This window comes from Chanodichthys erythropterus, chromosome 15, assembly GCF_024489055.1.
Source record: "Chanodichthys erythropterus isolate Z2021 chromosome 15, ASM2448905v1, whole genome shotgun sequence".
NCBI lineage: Eukaryota > Metazoa > Chordata > Actinopteri > Cypriniformes > Xenocyprididae > Chanodichthys > Chanodichthys erythropterus.
The window spans coordinates 15,298,308-15,316,822 of NC_090235.1; the positions used below are offsets into that span (position 1 = coordinate 15,298,308).

An 18,515-nucleotide genomic window follows, 5' to 3' on the forward strand; every position below is an offset into this window, starting at 1 on the left:
TTGGGCCCCACATGGCTCTGCTGGCTGGGAATTGCAAAAACGAGTCGATGAATAGGTTTCGATCGGTTCATCAAGACGAACCGATTTGCTGAAATGAATCAGATTTTTAAAATAAATCTGCAATCAGAATCATTCAAACTCTTTCGTGACTGACAAATTCATCCTCCATCAACAGTTATAACAAACAAATGTATGTAAACAACATACATTTAAACAAAACCAGTAGGCCTATATATGTAGCCTATAGTTTATAGTTAAAGCTGCAGTTTTTTGTCCTGTCAGCTAAATGGAATAAAAACTCAGAGCTGTAATTACTATAAATGGAAGCGATCCAAGTCCCCCGTTGAGCTAAATAATGAGAATGAATCACTTTATTTTGACAAGACCAACACACTGCTGAAAATAAAGATGGATCATCAGTTTATGCTCTTTCTGTGAATGTCTTATAAACAAAGATTTAGACCTATGTCAGTACTCATCCTCTAATCCTGCTGAAAACAGCTTAATCCTGTTTAACTGACCAGAAACCTTAGGCTGGTTTAAAGGGTTAGTTAATTTCTGTCATTAATTACTCACCCTTATGTCATTCCATACCCATAGGACCTTCGTTCATCTTCAGAATGCAAATTAAGATATTTTTGATGATCCAAGAGTTTTTTTTTGTTTTTTTTTTACGACATTCAAGGTTCAGAAAAGTAGTAAAAACATCAATAAAATAGTCAGCGTGACTACAGTGATTCAACTTTACTGTCATGAAGCAACGAGAATACTTTTTGTGCACAAAAACAAAACAAAATGACTTTATTCTACAAACTCGCCTCTTCCCCGTCATTCTCTTACACTATTTACGTTCAGCACTTCCATGTTTACGTCAGAATGGGGGCTCATTATTGGCCGATTCTGGTCATGTGAGCAGCACAATGCATGCGCATACTGAGCCTGTGTTCTGACATAAAAACGGAAGCGCTGAACGTAAATAGTGTAGTAAGGACACATCGCTTTAGATCCGCTCTGACGGAAAATAAAGTGTTGATGGGAATATTCCGGTTGATAAATTAATAAAACTGGCTGAATAATTATAATTAAAGAATTATAAAAATACCCCTTTGGTGTGGAGTAGTTTAGATCCAACTCTGATGGACGACAACAACAAAAACAACAAACTCCCTGAGACTTCCTAGCTCTTCCATCCAGATAGCAAAATTCTCTGTTTTTACTGTTATTTCTATTCCTTATGTTCTATTTTTATTATTCTTTTTTATGTAAAGCACTTTGAATTACCATTGTGTATGAAATGTGCTATACAAATAAAATTGCCTTGCCTTGCCTTGCCTACATGTGTCGTCCTCCTCCAGGCCTGTAATTTCCTTTATTTCAGTAACAGTCTTTAGCATTTGCTGGAGCTCAGAAGCTTTGACAGCGTTCAGCAGCTTCATTTATCAGATTTAGATGATATAATAGTGAAATCAGTGGGATTCTCCTGTCTCTCTTTGGGAATGTCCGAGCATCAGAAACAGACTCACAGGAATCATTGATCATTCAGTCTAAGATCTGCACAGATTCAGAGTTTGATTAAATGCATCAAAGAAAAAAAACACTCAAGCCTCTGAATGAAATGTTTTGTTCATTTAAACTCTCTGAAAGGGCTCAAGGACAACGATCAAAAACTAACAGTCTGAAACTCAATCCAGTGTTAAATGGAGATTAAAATGTTGCTTTAGTGTTCTGGAATATCTGTGAACAAATACTTTGATTTTGCTTATTCATATTTTTGCTATTCATTCATAATTATTCTTAAGTGGTTATTTAATTCAACAATTTATTCTTATTCAATTCAAATCATTCTTTTCTGCAATTCTTTTTGAAAGTTAATATTTTCTTTTCTTTGACTAACACATGTATTCATATGAGCCGAGGGAAATGTCTTATTTGAGTGAAGATATCTGACACAAAAATAAATACACACAAGACACATTTATTTATAATAAAAAATATTGTGTGCAGCACATTTTATAAAAATAAAATTATTATACAATTATTGTTTCGACCCGTTTACAGTACAAGTGTAACTCCCATCTGACTTCTCTAAGTCCGTTTCATCGTTTTGTATCTGATGTCCTCGTCTGAAACAACAACAGAGAATTATGTGTAACACATATTATGTGTTCTCGATCTTTTGAAAAGAAATTGTCAAATATAAAATGTTTGATGCAGTATCATATTTCATCTAATCATAAAGTAACATAATAAAAAGTGATTCTTACTAAAATAGAGGTGTCACAGATTAGAAATTGAAGGAATAAAAATTAGTTATGGATAATCTTGATTTATAGTTTGTGTTTAACAAATACAATTCAAATACACAAAATAATCAATATGAAAATCTCAAATAATTCTACTTTCATACAGTCATAACTCTCAAGTTCTAGTTCATCCATTTTAAAAATGTCTTTAAAACAAGGATATTTGATAAGAGATTTAAAACAATAATGATAATTTTTAATATTTAGAAGAACTCACTGTTTGTAGATTCGCCAACAAATGAGAACTATAACTACAGCTAGAACTGCAGCTGGTATACAGATTCTGCAACAGCGATTCTGCCGTAGAGATTCTGTTCCACGGTCAAAACATTTTTCATCTGCAGAATGAAGATTAGTGTATTAAATTAGTGTATAATTAGTGTATGAAGCTCATTCTGCTCGAACTCACTCAAGAATTTATAGTCATATTTACCAAAGTTTACTGAAGCTGGCCGTTTCAGACTGTTGTGATTGACCAGACAGTCATAAGATCCTTTATAATTTCTGTTGATCTTCACACTGATTCTCATCTGAAAGGTTTCATCATTATTTGGTCTGATTCCAGAAGATGTTTGATCCTCAAGATTAATTCTGTACAATCTAATGTTCATCTGAACATCTCTGGGGTAGAAACCAGTGGCCAGACACGTCAGAACCAGCTTACTGTCATCATCAGGAGCTTTCCTCACAGAGACATGAACATCTGGAGAACCTGGAGAAGAAAATAAGCATAAAATACAAGAGGTCAAGAGGCATTTATTTATCATTTGCATAGTTAATACAAGGGAAAAAGTGTGCATTGAAATGCTTGTGACAAGGCAGACATACAGTGACAATAACAGGACCATACAGAAACCATAAATAATCAAAAAAAAAAGTAAAACATGAACAAACCAGGGAGTAAAAAAAAAAAAAAAAAATCCATCAGTTGTAATAATCCAGTAAGATTTTTGAATACACAATAAGACTGATAACAGCCGGTGCTCCACACAGTGATCTGATCTCACCATCATCGAATCCGTCTGTGATTACATGAAGAAACAGATGAAACTGAGACAAACCAAATCCTGTGGCCGTGTCTCCAAGAGATTTTAAGAAATCTGCCTCCAAAGCTACCTGAAATGATGCCCAAGTGTACCTGGACAAGAGCTGGTTTAAATGCAAAGGGTGGTCACACAAAATATTGTTTTGATTTAGTTGATAAATGAAATAAATTTTTAACAGTATTTAGTAAAAACATCCTCACTTTACAGCATTTTTACACAAGTGCCTAAAACTCTTCACAGTACTGTATCTTTGCAGGCAGGTTTCTTCAAGCATTTTAGAGACACGGCCACAGGATTTAGTTTGTCTCAGTTTCATCTGTTTCTTCATGTAATCACAGATGGATTCAATGATGGTGAGATCAGATCACTGTGTGCAGAGTCCTTGTGTATTCAAAAATCTCACTTGATTAATGGCAAAATGAATGTTTGGAAATGTGAACGGATATTTCCTATTGACACACTACAGCTTAAAACCTTTTTGGGGGGGTGAAAATACTGACGTGCCTAAGACTTTTGCACAGTACTGTATATATACAAAACTTCTGGCAATATAGTGTATTTTTCATACTTTGTGGGGTCGTTTTAACACGCACACTCACACACACATACAAAGACAGGCGTAATTAAAATAATCTGATCAGAACATACACTTTTTTGTGTTGTGAAACTTTGATATCCAGCTCATGCAGGTCTTGAGGAAATACTTGATGAACTGGTTTCGTCCTGTGTGAAGATCCCATTCCTCTTTAGTTTCTTTGGCTTTGGGGTTTTTATCAATCCAGTTCATAGTGTCAGAATTAAAGGATATAAAATCCTCTCCATCAAATCCATATTCATCAAAGACAGTCAGATTCACTGTTCCATCAGGAAGTTTCTCCAGTTCACAGCCAATTATTCTCTGAAGAACATGAAGCTCTACAATCACAGAACAACACTCATGACAAACTTACAGTGAATATAATGTCTGATAATGAATGAGAGTAAATCATGAATCTCACCAGAACACTGTGAGTTTGTGCAGTTTGTCAGAGTCCTGATCTGAGAAATGAACCAGTCTCTAGAATCAGGAGGATCTTTAGGTGAATTTGTCCAGGCAGAAACAGTCCGACCGTCTCTGACCCAAGCTCTTTCTTCATTACTGAAGTGTTTGACCTGTCTGCCATTAGCAACAACCACAGCACTGAACTCTGGGAATGTGTCTGCTTTAGTCAGGACTGTAAACATGTAATGGAGGTAGTACTTCTCTGGAGAACATATAAAACATAAACTGTGTCAACAGAAGCGCGCGCTTCCTGCCACATGTAAAACGAAAGGCGCCAAAACTACCTAACTAGCCTACGGAAAACAAAATAAAATATGCGATAAAATTGTACTTTATTTTAGGCTAGGCTATATAAAATTTTATGAAATTATAAATTTTATTATAGTTTGTTTAGGCCTATAAGTGACTGCAATATGATGGTCGTGATTTCAGTTTCCTGTAATAAACTGTGTTCTTACCTTGCAGCACATCGCTTTCGCTAAGAAAAGGGTAAAACCATAAAAATATAAGCAAAAATATTCCTTTGTCTATACAGAACATGTTTTAAGATAGCGTATCAGCCATTTCTGTCCATTATTTCAACCGAGCGCCCTGAACAGATCTAACGGTTCATTAAAGTGAAAGTAGGCTATCTCGTCTTTTCTGGCTGTTTTGAGCGCATTACTGCCCCTCACTGGCCGCTTTATGAAATCACACTTTCGCTTTCATTCCTGAGGTCATATGTTGAGGAAAACTCCAACCGTAAAAATCATTTTATTCGTTTTTTTTAACAGTATTATTGTTTAAAAATCGATCAAAACCCAGTTTTGAGAGCATAAACTGTGAATATACAACAAAACATTCTGTCACTGTCTTAACAGAACAATCAGTCAATAAGTAAATGAATAAATAATCCTACTCCATAAAATGTAGTTCCTGATTTGTGTGCTATAAAGTCTTCATAAGTTATTTGTCAAATTTATGTGCAGAACAGGCTGAAATTTAATTCAATAATAACTGAAAATTGCACAAATCGCAGAGTGTTTGGCATAAATCTTCAGGAGTCTCACCCAATCAGAGTCGACCTCATCAGACGAGTCTCCATCATGTGGCACAAAATACATGATTGATTAATTTTACTTCCATTTAGTTTAATTAAATGAGTGAAATCTAAATCTAAATGAATGAATAGAATGATGCACATCAGTCTCTGCTCTAAGGTATAGATTGTATTTTTACATGAACAGAGTGTCAAATATGGCAGGGTTAAAATTTCCTCTCTAGATAGGTCTAGTCAAAGATGCACCAAAGAATAAACTATTAAAGCTACGACAGTTGAATGCATGAAGTGAACCTACTGAATTTCCTACATAGATGGCATTTCTGTGCATCATAGTCTCAAAACTTGAGTTCCCTTATTATTATTTTATATATATTATTTTATATATATTGTTATTTTCTATCTTACATGTGTTTCTGCTGAGAGAAATGTCTGATATCAGTGAAGATCTTTATACTAAAGGATCATGTTTCACCATAACAAACACACACTCACACTTACTCAAGACTCATTTATTTCTTAATTTAAAACATTTAAAACATGTTGTCAGAAGAGGCACATTTACAGTATGAATCTGTCAGACACTCTTACTAGTTTGATCAGTACATGTTCCCTGAATCAAACCCATGTCCTTGTGCTTGCTAATGATCCTGATTATCCATGTTACAGGAACACTTTAAGGAACGCAGGTTGATATATAATCATGATGCAGCAGCATAATGAAGTAAACGTTACAAAGAGCTGCCTAGGCCTATAAAAAAAAAAAAAAAAAGTAAACTTCATTTAATGCAGTCAAATTATTGAAAGTGTCAACATCCATTGAAACAAATGTCTCAAATGTAGGCATGGTTTGTGAGGCATAACACAAAACAAGTGAAAACTCTCCCTTAAAGATATATTTCACCAAAAAATGTCATCACTCACTCTCAAGTTGTTCCAAACGTTAATGAATTTCTTTCTTCTGCTGAAGACAAAAGAAGATATTTTGAGGAATGATAGTAAACCAAACACTTTATGGCACCCATTAACTCCCATAGTACTTATTCTATGGAAGACAAATAGCTTACTCTCCTTCCCACCAACAGCTATTATCAGGTTATTTATAGAAAAAAATAAAATCAACTAAGAAAACTACAAAAAAACAACAACAACAAAACAAGCTGTTTTAAGATTAAAAAAAAAAGACCTAACGCAACAGAAAGAACATGTAGATCTCAGATCATTTTGAAATGATAATTTTGCAGCAGTCTTTTAATCAGATATCAGCTGCTAGAAGTTTGATTATACCATCTCCTAAAACAAAGCAAAAAAAAAAAAAAAATCGTAGCCTGTTACAAGCTCTTTTCTCAAACATATATACAGTTCTTTCTTTCAAACATATAATAGTTTTCTTTCAAACATATACAGTTCTTTCTTTCAAACATATAATAGTTTTCTTTCAAACATATACAGTTCTTTCTTTCAAACATATATACAGTTCTTTCTTTCAAACATATATATATATACAGTTTTCTTTCAAACATATATATACAGTTCTTTTTCAAACATACATACATACATACATACATACATACATATATATATATATATATATATATATATACACACACACACACACACAGTTCTTTCTTTCAAACATATATATATATAGTTCTTTCTTTCAAACACACATATATATATATATATATACAGTTTTCTTTCAAACATATGTATTCTTTATCACTTAATTTTGAAAGAGCAGCTTAATTAATGGCTTCTTTCACCAACTGTGACACTTTTCACAGGCCCTGTTTCCACCTGGTATTAAGATGCATTTTGGTCAATCAGATCACAAGTGGATGGCACTAAATACAGGTGTAAACGGAGTGTAAAATGTTTTTAAATTGTCCACTTTCTACCACTTCCAGAGGTAGTTGAAAGCACATCCAGATTGCTTTTGTAGTGTAAACGCTAATGTGATCGAATGTGTTCGCACAGCCACAAAAGACCACCTACTCTCTGCCCACTGACCTGATGAGTAAACATTATTGGAAGTACTCTAGACAGATAGGATTTAAACTTTGTCGGTGAAAGACACAAGTTTGGTTCGGCTGTCAGAGCAGAAACGAAAGCATATGCTCTCTGTATGTTTTTCCGTTGTCTCCAGGCGTGTTCATATGTAAATTGCGTGAGCTTATTTTGTTTATTAAATCAAAAGACCTGAAAAAAAAAATGTTTTAACTGTCCATAGACCCTCCCCTCAAAGAAATCAGGACAAAAGTGGTTGTAAGTGGACAAAAGAGACGGATTAAAACACCAGTGATCCGATCAACCAAAACACATCTGAATAGCAGGTGTACACAGGGCCACAGTTATTACAATCGTAATTAAACGTATTGTAAAGTACATTCATAATGCTTTCAGTAATTGTTTTGCCATTAAAATGTTAACACTGTTGTATGGGGGTTTCTAATACAATGGCTACAATAACTTTAAAATCCTTCGATGCTTCACTGCAGTAACATGCCATTTCCTAATTCACCATTTCCATTTGCCTGAAACAACAACAGAGAATTAAGTTACACAAATAAAAAATTCAATGGGTTCTTGAGCCTTTGAAACATTCAAGAAACTCTCTAATGTGAAAAAAAAATGTGAAACAAGCTTTAATTCAGAACATAATGACTGTCAATATTAAGTATTAAATATTTAAGAAGAGGTGATATTATTAACAGATATTAGAAACAGTTGAAGGAAGTGACAATAACGAAAACTAAGAACAAAGCCAGAACCTAGGAATACTATTTATCTTCAGAATGAACTAAAATCAAAACATTTAATTTCTAATCAGTGCCTGTAAACCTGTTCCTATCCCAGTCCAGTCTGTGCCTCCTGATCAACACGTCACTAAACGCTGGACTGGTGTCTGTACATGACTGGACTGAATTAGGATTTTCCGCACAAAGACGGACAAATAAATGTGATGTAGATACCTGTATGTGGAGAGGATGATTATGTGTTTCTGTCTGCATATTATTCTCCTCTGTCATTTCCCTCTGAGCTAGAAAAGATATTGATGCCCATAAACCACAAACCAACAACCTGCTCTGAGGCCTGAATACAGTCAAACTATCCAAATCAACTTCATACATTATAAAAATATCTTTAAGACAAGAATATTTAAAAACAACAGATTAAACAGTAACATATTCAGAACTTACTGTTTGACCGTTTCTTTCTGTTGATCCACCAACCAATGATAACCAGAACTAGAAGTAGAAACGCTGCTGCTGCTGCTATATAAAGCCAGAAGAGTTCTGTTTCACAGACAAAACATGATCCATCTGCAGAAAACAAACACTATGAATGTTTATTACATCAACATTATCACCTGTTGAACAGGGGATGAACACTTTTGGATATATCCATCTATCTATCTTTTGTTACATTAAATCATGCTAGAAACATGGTAATCGGGCTAGCAATGTGCTAATCATATTTACCCCATTTTACTGAAACTGGTTCAGTTAGACTGCTGTGAATGAGCAGACAATCATAAGATCCTTCATGGTTTCTGTTGATCTTCACACTGATTCTCATCTGAAAGGTTTCATCATCATTTGGTCTGATTCCAGAAGATGTTTGATCCTCAAGGATGTTTCTGTTCAATCTAATGTTCATCTGAACATCTCTGGGGTAGAAACCAGTGGCCAGACACGTCAGAACCAGATTACTGTCATCATCAGGAGCTTTCCTCACAGAGACATGAACATCTGGAGAACCTGGAGCAGAAAGAAACAGAAAACTATAATGAAACTAACAAATAAATATTTCCAAATAATTTGGTTCAATGTGCTGAAAAAAAAAAGTAGTATTCTACATATTCATGTTGTAAGAAAATAAGTCACAGATTTGAAACACATGGGTAAATAACAGATTTATTATTAGTTTTTAGGTAAATTATAACTTTAACTAAAGCTTTTGCACCGAGAAATATAAAACATCATATTTCCTGTTGCAAACACACAAATCTTAACTGTAGAGAAAAGCACTGCATATAGTACAAGCAAAGAAGGCTTTGCCTAATGTCAAAAAAAAGCTAATACTTTACAATAAGGTTCATTGGTTAAACATTAATGTGTTAACTAACATGAACTAACCATGAGCAATACATTTGTTATTTACTAATTTACTATTCTTTGTTAATTAGTTGATTAAAATACAGTTGTTCATTGTTTGTTCATGTTAGTTCACAGTAAATTAACTAATATTAAGATTTTAATAACGTATTAGTAAATGTTGAAATTAATGAAGTGCAGTTGATTATTAGTTCTTCTTAAAGGGTTAGTTCACCCAAAAATGAAAATAATGTAATTTATTACTCACCCTCATGCCGTTCCACACCTGTGAGACCTTCGTTAATCTTCAGAACACAAATTAAGATATTTTTGATGAAATCTGATGGCTCAATGAAGCCTCCATAGCCAGCAATGACATTTCCTCTCTCAAGATCCATTAATGTATTAAAAACATATTTAAATCAGTTATAATATTAATATTATAAAGCGACAAGAGTATTTTTGGTGCGCAAAAAAAAAAAAACAACAACAAAAAAACTGCTTCAGGAAGATTCGGAGCATAAATGAATCAGTGTGTCGAATCATGATTTGGATCACCAAAGTCATGTGATTTCAGCAGTTTGGCGGTTTGACACGCGATCCGAATCATGATTCGACACACTGATTCATTTGTGCTCTGAATCTTTCTGAAGCAGTGTTTTGAAATCGATCATCACTAAATAAGTTGTTATTTTGTTTTTTTGGTGCACCAAAAATATTCTCGTCTTTATAATATTAATATTGAACCACTGTACTCACATGAACTGATTTAAATATGTGTTTAGTACATTAATGGATCTTGAGAGAGGAAATGTCATTGCTCCCTATGAAGGCCTCACTGAGCCATCGGATTTCGGCCATCAGTAATTAATGACATTATTTTCATTTTTGGGTGAACTAATGTAGTTAACTAATGAACCTTATTGTAAAGTGTTACCAAAAAAAAAAAAAGAAAAAAAAGTATTTCACAATGTGAAGGGTAGCTTATTAGAGGAGAGCAGATCCGTACATCTTTCAGAAATCAGAAACCAAGCTGAGCATGAGCACCGGTGACAGGGCTGAGCCAGAGAGCAGAATCCAACCTGGACAGAGAAAGACTGGACTGGGCAGAGCACTGAAGCTAAACGGGACAAGACTAGGCTGCACATGGAGAGGAAAAACAAAAAAAACAAAAAAAAAAACAGTAGACAGAACTCACAGACACACACACTTTAACAACACTCATAGACACACCCAGACACACACATACAAGGAGGAAGAAATTAAACTAGAGTCCTGATACACAAATGAGAACATTTTCTACTCATCAGTATTTATTTGTTACTGAATTATGATAAATCATTATCTCTTTATCATGATACACAATGTATTCATTAAACTGATCTGATCTGTTTTGTGTTGTTAAACGTGGAGATCCAGTTCATGCAGTTCTTGAGGAAATACTTGAGGAGTTCATTGCGTACTCTCTGACTGTTCCATTTCTCTTTGGTTTCTTTGGCTTTGGGGTTTTTATCAATCCACTTCATAGTGTCAGAATTAAAGGATATAAAATCCTCTCCATCAAATCCATATTCATCAAAGACAGTCAGATTCACTGTTCCATCAGGAAGTTTCTCCAGTTCACAGCCAATTATTCTCTGAAGAACATGAAGCTCTACAATCACAGAACAACACTCATGACAAACTTACAGTGAATATAATGTCTGATAATGAATGAGAGTAAATCATGAATCTCACCAGAACACTGTGAGTTTGTTCAGTTTGTCAGAGTCCTGATCTGATGAATGAACCAGTCTCTAGTTTCAGGTGGATCTGGAGGTTCAGTCCAGTCATCTACAGTGAGAATCCAGACTCTTTCTTCATTGCTGAAGTGTTTGATCTGTCTGTCATCACACACACCCACAGCACTGAACTCTGGGAATGTGTCTGCTTTAGTCAGGACTGTAAACTTGAAGTGGAGGAAGTGTTTCTCTGAGGAACATAAAACAAGCAACAATGAAAACACAAACACACACACACACACACACACTTGTCCTTGTCCTTTCAACAAACCTTTCTGACAAGCTTTTATACATGTGTAATTGTATAAACACTGTCTTAGACCTAAATTACACACTGTGTAGTTATGTGAACACACATACTAGCCACAGCAAGCTCAATTTTACACATTGTCATGTGACATTAACTTGCATTGCTTCCACACATTTACACATCCTCTCCCATGGCCTCTTGGGATAGTAAAGTGTCCTTTGTATGCACAATTCAAAATATTGCAGGTAGTAATTCATCCAGGTACTTTTTCCAACAATTGCTTTAAGAATACTCTGAATGCATACTCTCCTTTTGTAACCTATATTATTTTTTGCCTACTATATATAAGAGAAGTGGGCATATTCGGATGGGAATATATGTAACACCAGCCTTTTATTAGCCAGTTCTTTTCCACTATATAGTATGACAAAATAAACTACATTTACACACAAACTTACCAGCAACCTCAACTTTCAGATGCCGTCTTTATTTTTATCTTTTTTTAGCTCAACTCACCGAATGGAACGCATAGGATTGTGGAATATAAAAGACAGTGAGGGATACATCACTGCTGTCTTCAAAAATACATCAGATGAAGGAATCTCATGCGACAGAAAGTGAAACTAACATTGGATTTGGGCATGCCTTGATGCCTTCCTACCTTGGAATGCTTCCTCCAAAGGCAGCACTTTTTAAGTTTCTGGATTATAGCCCATGATTAGCTGGTTTGATTAGTGTTGGAGCTAAACTCTGCAAGACAGTTGCTCTCCAGAAGTAGGATTCAAGACCCCTGATTTAGAGGCACACAATCCACAAAAGCACAAAACATCCACTAAATGAGAGAGTTTGCTATACTTTATAATATGCTTCTAAGTTCATAAACATTTGTTATTGCATCATTAACAACCTTCACAGCATTTAGATTGTCAATTTCTATATACATTTTAATTTAACATTAACGTAGATCTAATTTTTCAATCAATAAACAATCTGTAATAGGGGTGTAACAGTACGCATATCCCAGGGGTGTGATCCCTGCGTCAGTTTGAATGAACAAATGATGGCGTCAATGGGAAGACTAAATGAAAAGTAAGTAAACAGATCACCCAGTTAGATATCACCGCTTTATGTCATGTCAAAATCAAACTTTGAAATGAACAGAAATCATGATGACTGAGGGGTTTTTAGTGCAATCAGCTTGGTGAAATTAAAAATACAACTTCATGTCTGTGACAGACGGTGTTTACGGAGCATGACTGATGATCCAAAATAGCCTAAGTTGACTATTAAAAAGAAAAACATCAATACACAAATAAAATACATTGTATGAATGTAGAAATGCTTAAAACACTAACTTGATGAGATTGACTTGGTTTTGATAAATAGAACATTTATTACAATACATTGTTAATGTAAAATTACAAAATAGAATTGTATTTGGTTTCTTTTTTTCTTTTTTGATGTAATGTAAAGTAATGTTCATTTAACAAGGAAGATGTGTCAACTTTAAGAGTAATGCACATGAATTTACATTGATTCAGAAATAAGTAAAAAATGTGCCTCATTTCACACTGATGATGAAATGCGGCAATTAGGAATTCAGGAAATTTAGGAATTAAGCCAAAAAAGCACAGCAGAAGGATGAATTCAGAAGTGTACAAATCAATCTTGCCTACCAGTGTTCAAGAAAATGCCAACAGACTCACTGGGAAGTACTTCAAATGGCAACAGGACAATGACCCAAACACAAGTACTGCCAACTCAATCAAGAATATCATGGTAAAGAAATGTTGGGTCTTAGATTGACCAAATCTACAGATTTAAATCTTACTGAACAAGCATTTCATCAAGCTGAAGAGGAGACTAAAGGCAGAAACTCCCCAAAACAAGCAATGGCTTCACTAAAGGCCTGTAAAAGCATTTCAAAGTGTGAAACCAAGACTCTGGTGATGTCTATGGGTCACAGACTCACTCCTGTGATTGCTTGCAAGGGATTTACAACTAAATATGAACTTTTCCACTTTTACATACTTTAAGTTAAACCGTTCCAATACTTCTGCTCACATTAGGCAGAGGGATGAAACTCTAAAAGTGTTGTTCTTCTTAGTTGGTAAAACATTTTGTGTTGAAACAGTGACATTCTGTACTTCTGCTTCATATTAATCTTTTAATCATATTTATAGATGTCTTTACACCACAGCTAACAGAGCAATTTTGTACCAATACTTGTGGAGGGCACTGTGTTGTACATTTATGCTACAGACATAATGATCTTATAGAACATTATGCATTGTGTGTTATCCCATAATTGCCAGTTTTGGACATAGTCTTTGTGTTTTTTAGTCTTGCTTTAACGGACATTAATATAGACAACACTGCAAAAACTGTTTACTGTCAAGCTGTTATATTCCAGTTTTATAGCCTATTTATTCTCCCACATTCCCAGTTTTTCTGATCATGTCCTTAATTTAATTCAATTTCATATGTTGGTATTAATTCATTGTTTATAATTCTAATACTTGCAATTTCAAACTAGACTTGTGCCGATATTCGGTAATGCGATATATTGCGATAATAAATATGCACGGTATTGTTATCGTGGGCATTTCAAAATACCGTAAATAATTTATTACCAATTATTACAATTTTTATAATGCATATAAGAATACTTTCCCCATCAACCGTATAAAATGCACAACACCGCTGTATTCTGCGTCAAAGGGACACGCGCTCAGATGTAAACAATCCCAACGTGCACGAGAAGCACATGGCCGAACGAGTGAAGGAGACGAGCTGAATGAAAGTGCGCGTTCACTCTCTGACAGCAGAGGGCGCTGATGGAACAGCAGAGTGCAACGGTTACCCCGGAAACCCCATAAACAAAGCAACTGCACTAGTGAAGTTTTTAAAATGCTTCAAACATATATTTTAGTCTGGACTACAACATGCCATAATGATTATAAATGTTCTGATTATTTGTTGTTGTTCAGTAAAACTTTGAGACATACGGCTTCATTCGTTAAGATGTTAATTCATTATTACCAAACTGACAATGAAAAATACTTATAAAGCATTAATTATTCTTAGTTAATGTGAATTTCTTAGTTACTGTTTAATAACATTACTAAAATCAAAAGAACTTATTTAATGGACCTGAGATCAAACTAACAATGATCAGTTGTGTTTCTTAAAGGTACAATTTGTAAAATTTTTGCAGTAAAATATCCAAAAACCACTAGGCTAGTGTTATATATTTTGTCCAGCTGATTACTAACAATATCTCTAATGTTTTCAACTACTTGTAAATCATGAGAAAATTCCCATTCTAAACAGTGACACGGGGCAGTGCAGTCGCCTGTCAATGACGTCAGTTACCCTTTGTTACCGCCTTTACTGACGTAGAAACCACATGACAACAGTGCCGTGGACAAATACGGAAGTAGTGTCTAGCGTCCAGCAAACCACTAGCTTGCTTCAAGCAGTTCCTTATTTACTTCTTGCACGTTTTATGGTGGATTGTGTTACTTATTTATGGAACATAATTACTGTTTACCATCTGCCGCTGGTTCTGTCGACAAGGACAGCTCCCGTAAACTCATGACCGGAAAAGCGGAAGCGGCGCCGGCGACTGTGTCATAATAAAAGTCCCGCTGTTCGTGAGGCGTGTGTTGATCAATCGCTCCAGCTCCTCGTTCAGCTCCCGCAACACTCGGTCCTGCTCTGCTTCATACTACAGTAACGTTAATAATCGCATCCACGAACATGAGTTCTTCCAGACTCCAATCCCTATTCTTTTGCACCGTCCGTTGAGATGGAGACCACATGTCCCAAGATTCCGCTCTAAAACTTGGCGTCATCAAACTACGCCTTTGTTTTGAATAGGCTTCTAGCGACCTCTAGCGGAAAAAAATATCACAAATTGTACCTTTAACTAACATTAACAAAAAATAAAACTTTCTTTAACAAATGTAGCTATTGCTCAATCTTAGTTAATGCATTTAATAATGAGACCTTATTGTGAAGTGTTTCCTGTTGTTCTTTATAGCCTAATTCTTTTGCATTTTAATCTGTTTGAAAATTTAACTTTATATATTTTTGATGTATTGTATTATTGTATTTAAACATTCAGAGTTATTTTTGTTATTACAAAAAGAGTTCTTAAACCTGTTATACTATGACAACACTTTTTTTTGCAACTTATTTCAATATCGTGACAATACCGTATACCGTGATAAAAGCTTCAGCAATTAATCGCAACATGAAAATTTGATACCGTCACATGCCTATTTCAAACCCAAACTGACTACGTTTCCAGAGAGCAAAGGTTTTGAGAAAAAAAAAGAAAAAAAAAAAAACAGTGGAAGAGCTAAACACAAAGTGTGTAAAATAAACTGTTAAAAGGATTTGATGATCACTAGTGGTAGTATTTTATTCTGTGTTTTCATCATTTCAGGTTTGATTTTAGTTTTAATGTACTTTTTTTTAACAAAGCAGCTGATATTGCCATTGAACTAGTGGACTGACGACTCGCTTTCACCACAAAATGGTGGAAACGGCACCAGTGTTGCAAGACTGCAAAAAAGGCAGCTGCAGTGGGACAATGAAATTAAAGGGAGACATCTGTACATTATACAAAATAGGGTAGGTATGGAAAGTAAGAAGGAAAATAAAAGGAAGGAACAAGTCATAATAAATAGACTGAGGATTGGACGTTGCAAGCTAAATAAAACTCTTCATGTTATAGGGAAACACCCAACAGGACTGTGTGATGAATGTCAGGAGGAGGAATCAATTGAGCACATATTTATATCATGCAAGACATACATGTGTGGTTTGGCGGAAACTAGGACCTGGGGGAGAATTGGTGAGGCAAGACCGGAAAGGGTGGTGAGCCACACAAATTAGATCAGGTGAAAATAACTAATTTTAAAAGTTAAGATAAACTATCAGAAGGATAGAATGGGAATAGGAAGCTGGGCTCTTTGTTTGTTCAGGAGCAGGCTGATGCTAATTATAGCAGTGGATAACACAAGCTGCTAAGGCAAGGTAGCACCTGCTTTTTATGGTTATAAAATGTTTTTTTTTTTTTTTTTGTCTTTATGTTCCTTGTTGTTGCAGTATGTGATGGTTCAAGAGCGGAACAGATGACTATTATATCAGTGGATAGTACAACCAACTAAGAAAAGGACCGGGGCTGATGACTATATCAGAGGATAGCACACACTACTGAGACAACAAGGTAGTAGCTGAATCGGTAGTTAATTTATTGGCCCTGTTTTAGAAATGTACTAATGTGTGCATTTTTATCGTAGGACTGGCACCAATTGTTATCTGTTTATTTTAGAGTTTTGTATTCTATTGTGTAGCCAATGTGGGGTTTTATTGAGTTTTGAACTCATTAAGTGTTTGCTTTTTTAGTGTGCTCGGTATATGTTGAGTCCCTCCCTTCGATAAATGTCCAACGTGTATCGGGAGGTAACAACATATAGATGGTTTTCATGAGAAGGAATGGTGACTGCTGAGTTGTTGTTTTAAATGTTTTTGTGTTTGTTTCTTTTTAGGTTTTCCCAGGTGGTTGCACTTGAGGGGCAGTGGGCGCACGTGTGGTGTTTTTGTGGATGCAGAGGTTAGGTGTGTGGGTTTACAGTTTTCACATAGTAAGTACTTAATATGGTGAATATTTGGTTTGGAGTATTATTAATTTTTCACTCCACCTGTTCCAGAGTGTATTTTGGCGTTTCCAATAAAAACTGCTATGTAAAAGCTTTTTGTACTAAAATCATCTTGACAGCTGGTTTATTCCATACATGATATACCTGTAAGCTCATTACGTGGGCAAGGTTACATTTGCAAGAAAGGCAACAATTCAAAAGTCAACTATGGGAAATGGGTATAGTAGAGTATGTTAAAAATATAGTAACATATGGAAATAATGACCAAGGACGGAGATATTTATTTAATTTTCTAAGGAGGACTGGATTGGAAGGACGAATTTAATTAAGATAGTAAGTTAAAGTGAGACAGCAGATGGCAGTAATGCCATCACTATGGAAACTCAAACGAAGAAGAAGAGTGTCATGGGGACACATTAAGGTCATGGGTGCGACATTTCCACACAGCATAACATTACGATATTCAGAAGTCAATTTCAATAGTACACCGAATTTAATTTATCGACACAGAAATCAATAATAATACGATGGCCAACGGGAGATATTCTGTATTGGGTATCCGTGCGACGAAATGTTTCAGAAAGTGATTGGGACATGTCCCAGCCACAACGCACATGGTTGACCTTAAGCAATGCTGTGCGTACTAAAATACATTACAAAGAAAAGATAAAACTATGCTCATAGCCCAAGGTGCAATAGAAAGATAAAACATTAAAAGACTTATAAGGCTATATAGACACTAAAAGCAGATACAAGCCTGTCTAAAAGATTCGTTTTGTTGTTTTTGTCTTTTTGAACAGAAACTGATCAGAAATAAACAAATGAACTGTTCTTACCTTGATGCGCATCGCTTAGAAAATCGCGAGAAATAAGCCAAACTACCGCTATAAAATTGTTTTTAATCGAAAGCATGTTCCCCATTTTGCCCTTCTTCTTCTTCTTAGTTTTATGGCAACCATGACTTATCAGGTGCATACCGCCACCTACTGTATCGGAGTATGTAGCATGGATTTGAATCTACTTTACATCTACTTTAAAAAAAAAAAAAAAAAAAAAAAAAGGAATTCTATCTATATCCTATAATACAACCCTGTATCCAGGGGCGGACTGGCCATCTGTGTGATCTGGAGAATCACAGAACGGCCGGTACTCCAGGACGGCCGGCGGGCCGGCCCACCACCCGCTACGCACGCAGTCATCATCTGTTTTTTTCCCCCCACTAATCAGTGCCTACAGGCCTATGTACAATGAAGATCAACATAAGCTTATTCGTTTTAAATATCTA

The 18,515-nt window shown here is 35.2% G+C and overlaps 2 protein-coding genes and 1 pseudogene across 2 annotated transcripts; all 3 read right to left on the reverse strand.

Moving 5' to 3' along the window:
• Positions 1-2,001: 2,001 nt before the first annotated feature.
• Positions 2,002-4,990, reverse strand: LOC137002166 (zinc-alpha-2-glycoprotein-like). The gene is made up of 6 exons (XM_067361669.1): positions 4,850-4,990; positions 4,348-4,593; positions 3,998-4,264; positions 2,737-3,015; positions 2,521-2,641; positions 2,002-2,123 (listed from the first exon to the last, which is right to left on the reverse strand). The coding sequence occupies exons 1-6, from the start codon at positions 4,929-4,931 to the stop codon at positions 2,036-2,038; spliced, it is 1,083 nt and encodes a 360-aa protein (XP_067217770.1). The 5' UTR covers positions 4,932-4,990; the 3' UTR covers positions 2,002-2,035.
• A 946-nt stretch (positions 4,991-5,936) lies between these two features.
• On the reverse strand, positions 5,937-9,935 carry LOC137001972 (beta-2-microglobulin-like). Its single transcript, XM_067361352.1, has 5 exons — positions 9,796-9,935; positions 8,913-9,191; positions 8,631-8,753; positions 8,403-8,470; positions 5,937-7,964 (listed from the first exon to the last, which is right to left on the reverse strand). The coding sequence occupies exons 1-5, from the start codon at positions 9,923-9,925 to the stop codon at positions 7,920-7,922; spliced, it is 645 nt and encodes a 214-aa protein (XP_067217453.1). The 5' UTR covers positions 9,926-9,935; the 3' UTR covers positions 5,937-7,919.
• Positions 9,936-10,686: 751 nt separating this feature from the next.
• Positions 10,687-18,206, reverse strand: LOC137001971 (major histocompatibility complex class I-related gene protein-like; annotated as a pseudogene).
• Positions 18,207-18,515: the final 309 nt, after the last annotated feature.

What these genes read in the sequence shown, in the direction of transcription:
- LOC137002166 (XM_067361669.1), bottom strand. Translation starts at nt 4,931, where the DNA reads ATGTTCTGTATAGACAAAGGAATATTTTTGCTTATATTTTTATGGTTT. An exon ending in CGAAAGCGATGTGCTGCAAG is followed by an intron (nt 4,594 to 4,849) that starts GTAAGAACACAG and finishes TATGTTCTCCAG; the next exon opens with AGAAGTACTACCTCCATTAC. An exon ending in GCCAGCTTCAGTAAACTTTG is followed by an intron (nt 2,642 to 2,736) that starts GTAAATATGACT and finishes TTCATTCTGCAG; the next exon opens with ATGAAAAATGTTTTGACCGT.
- LOC137001972 (XM_067361352.1), bottom strand. Translation starts at nt 9,925, where the DNA reads ATGGATCTTGAGAGAGGAAATGTCATTGCTGGCTATGGAGGCTTCATT. An exon ending in ACCAGTTTCAGTAAAATGGG is followed by an intron (nt 8,754 to 8,912) that starts GTAAATATGATT and finishes TGTTTTCTGCAG; the next exon opens with ATGGATCATGTTTTGTCTGT. An exon ending in CAGAAAGAAACGGTCAAACA is followed by an intron (nt 8,471 to 8,630) that starts GTAAGTTCTGAA and finishes TATCTTTTCTAG; the next exon opens with CTCAGAGGGAAATGACAGAG.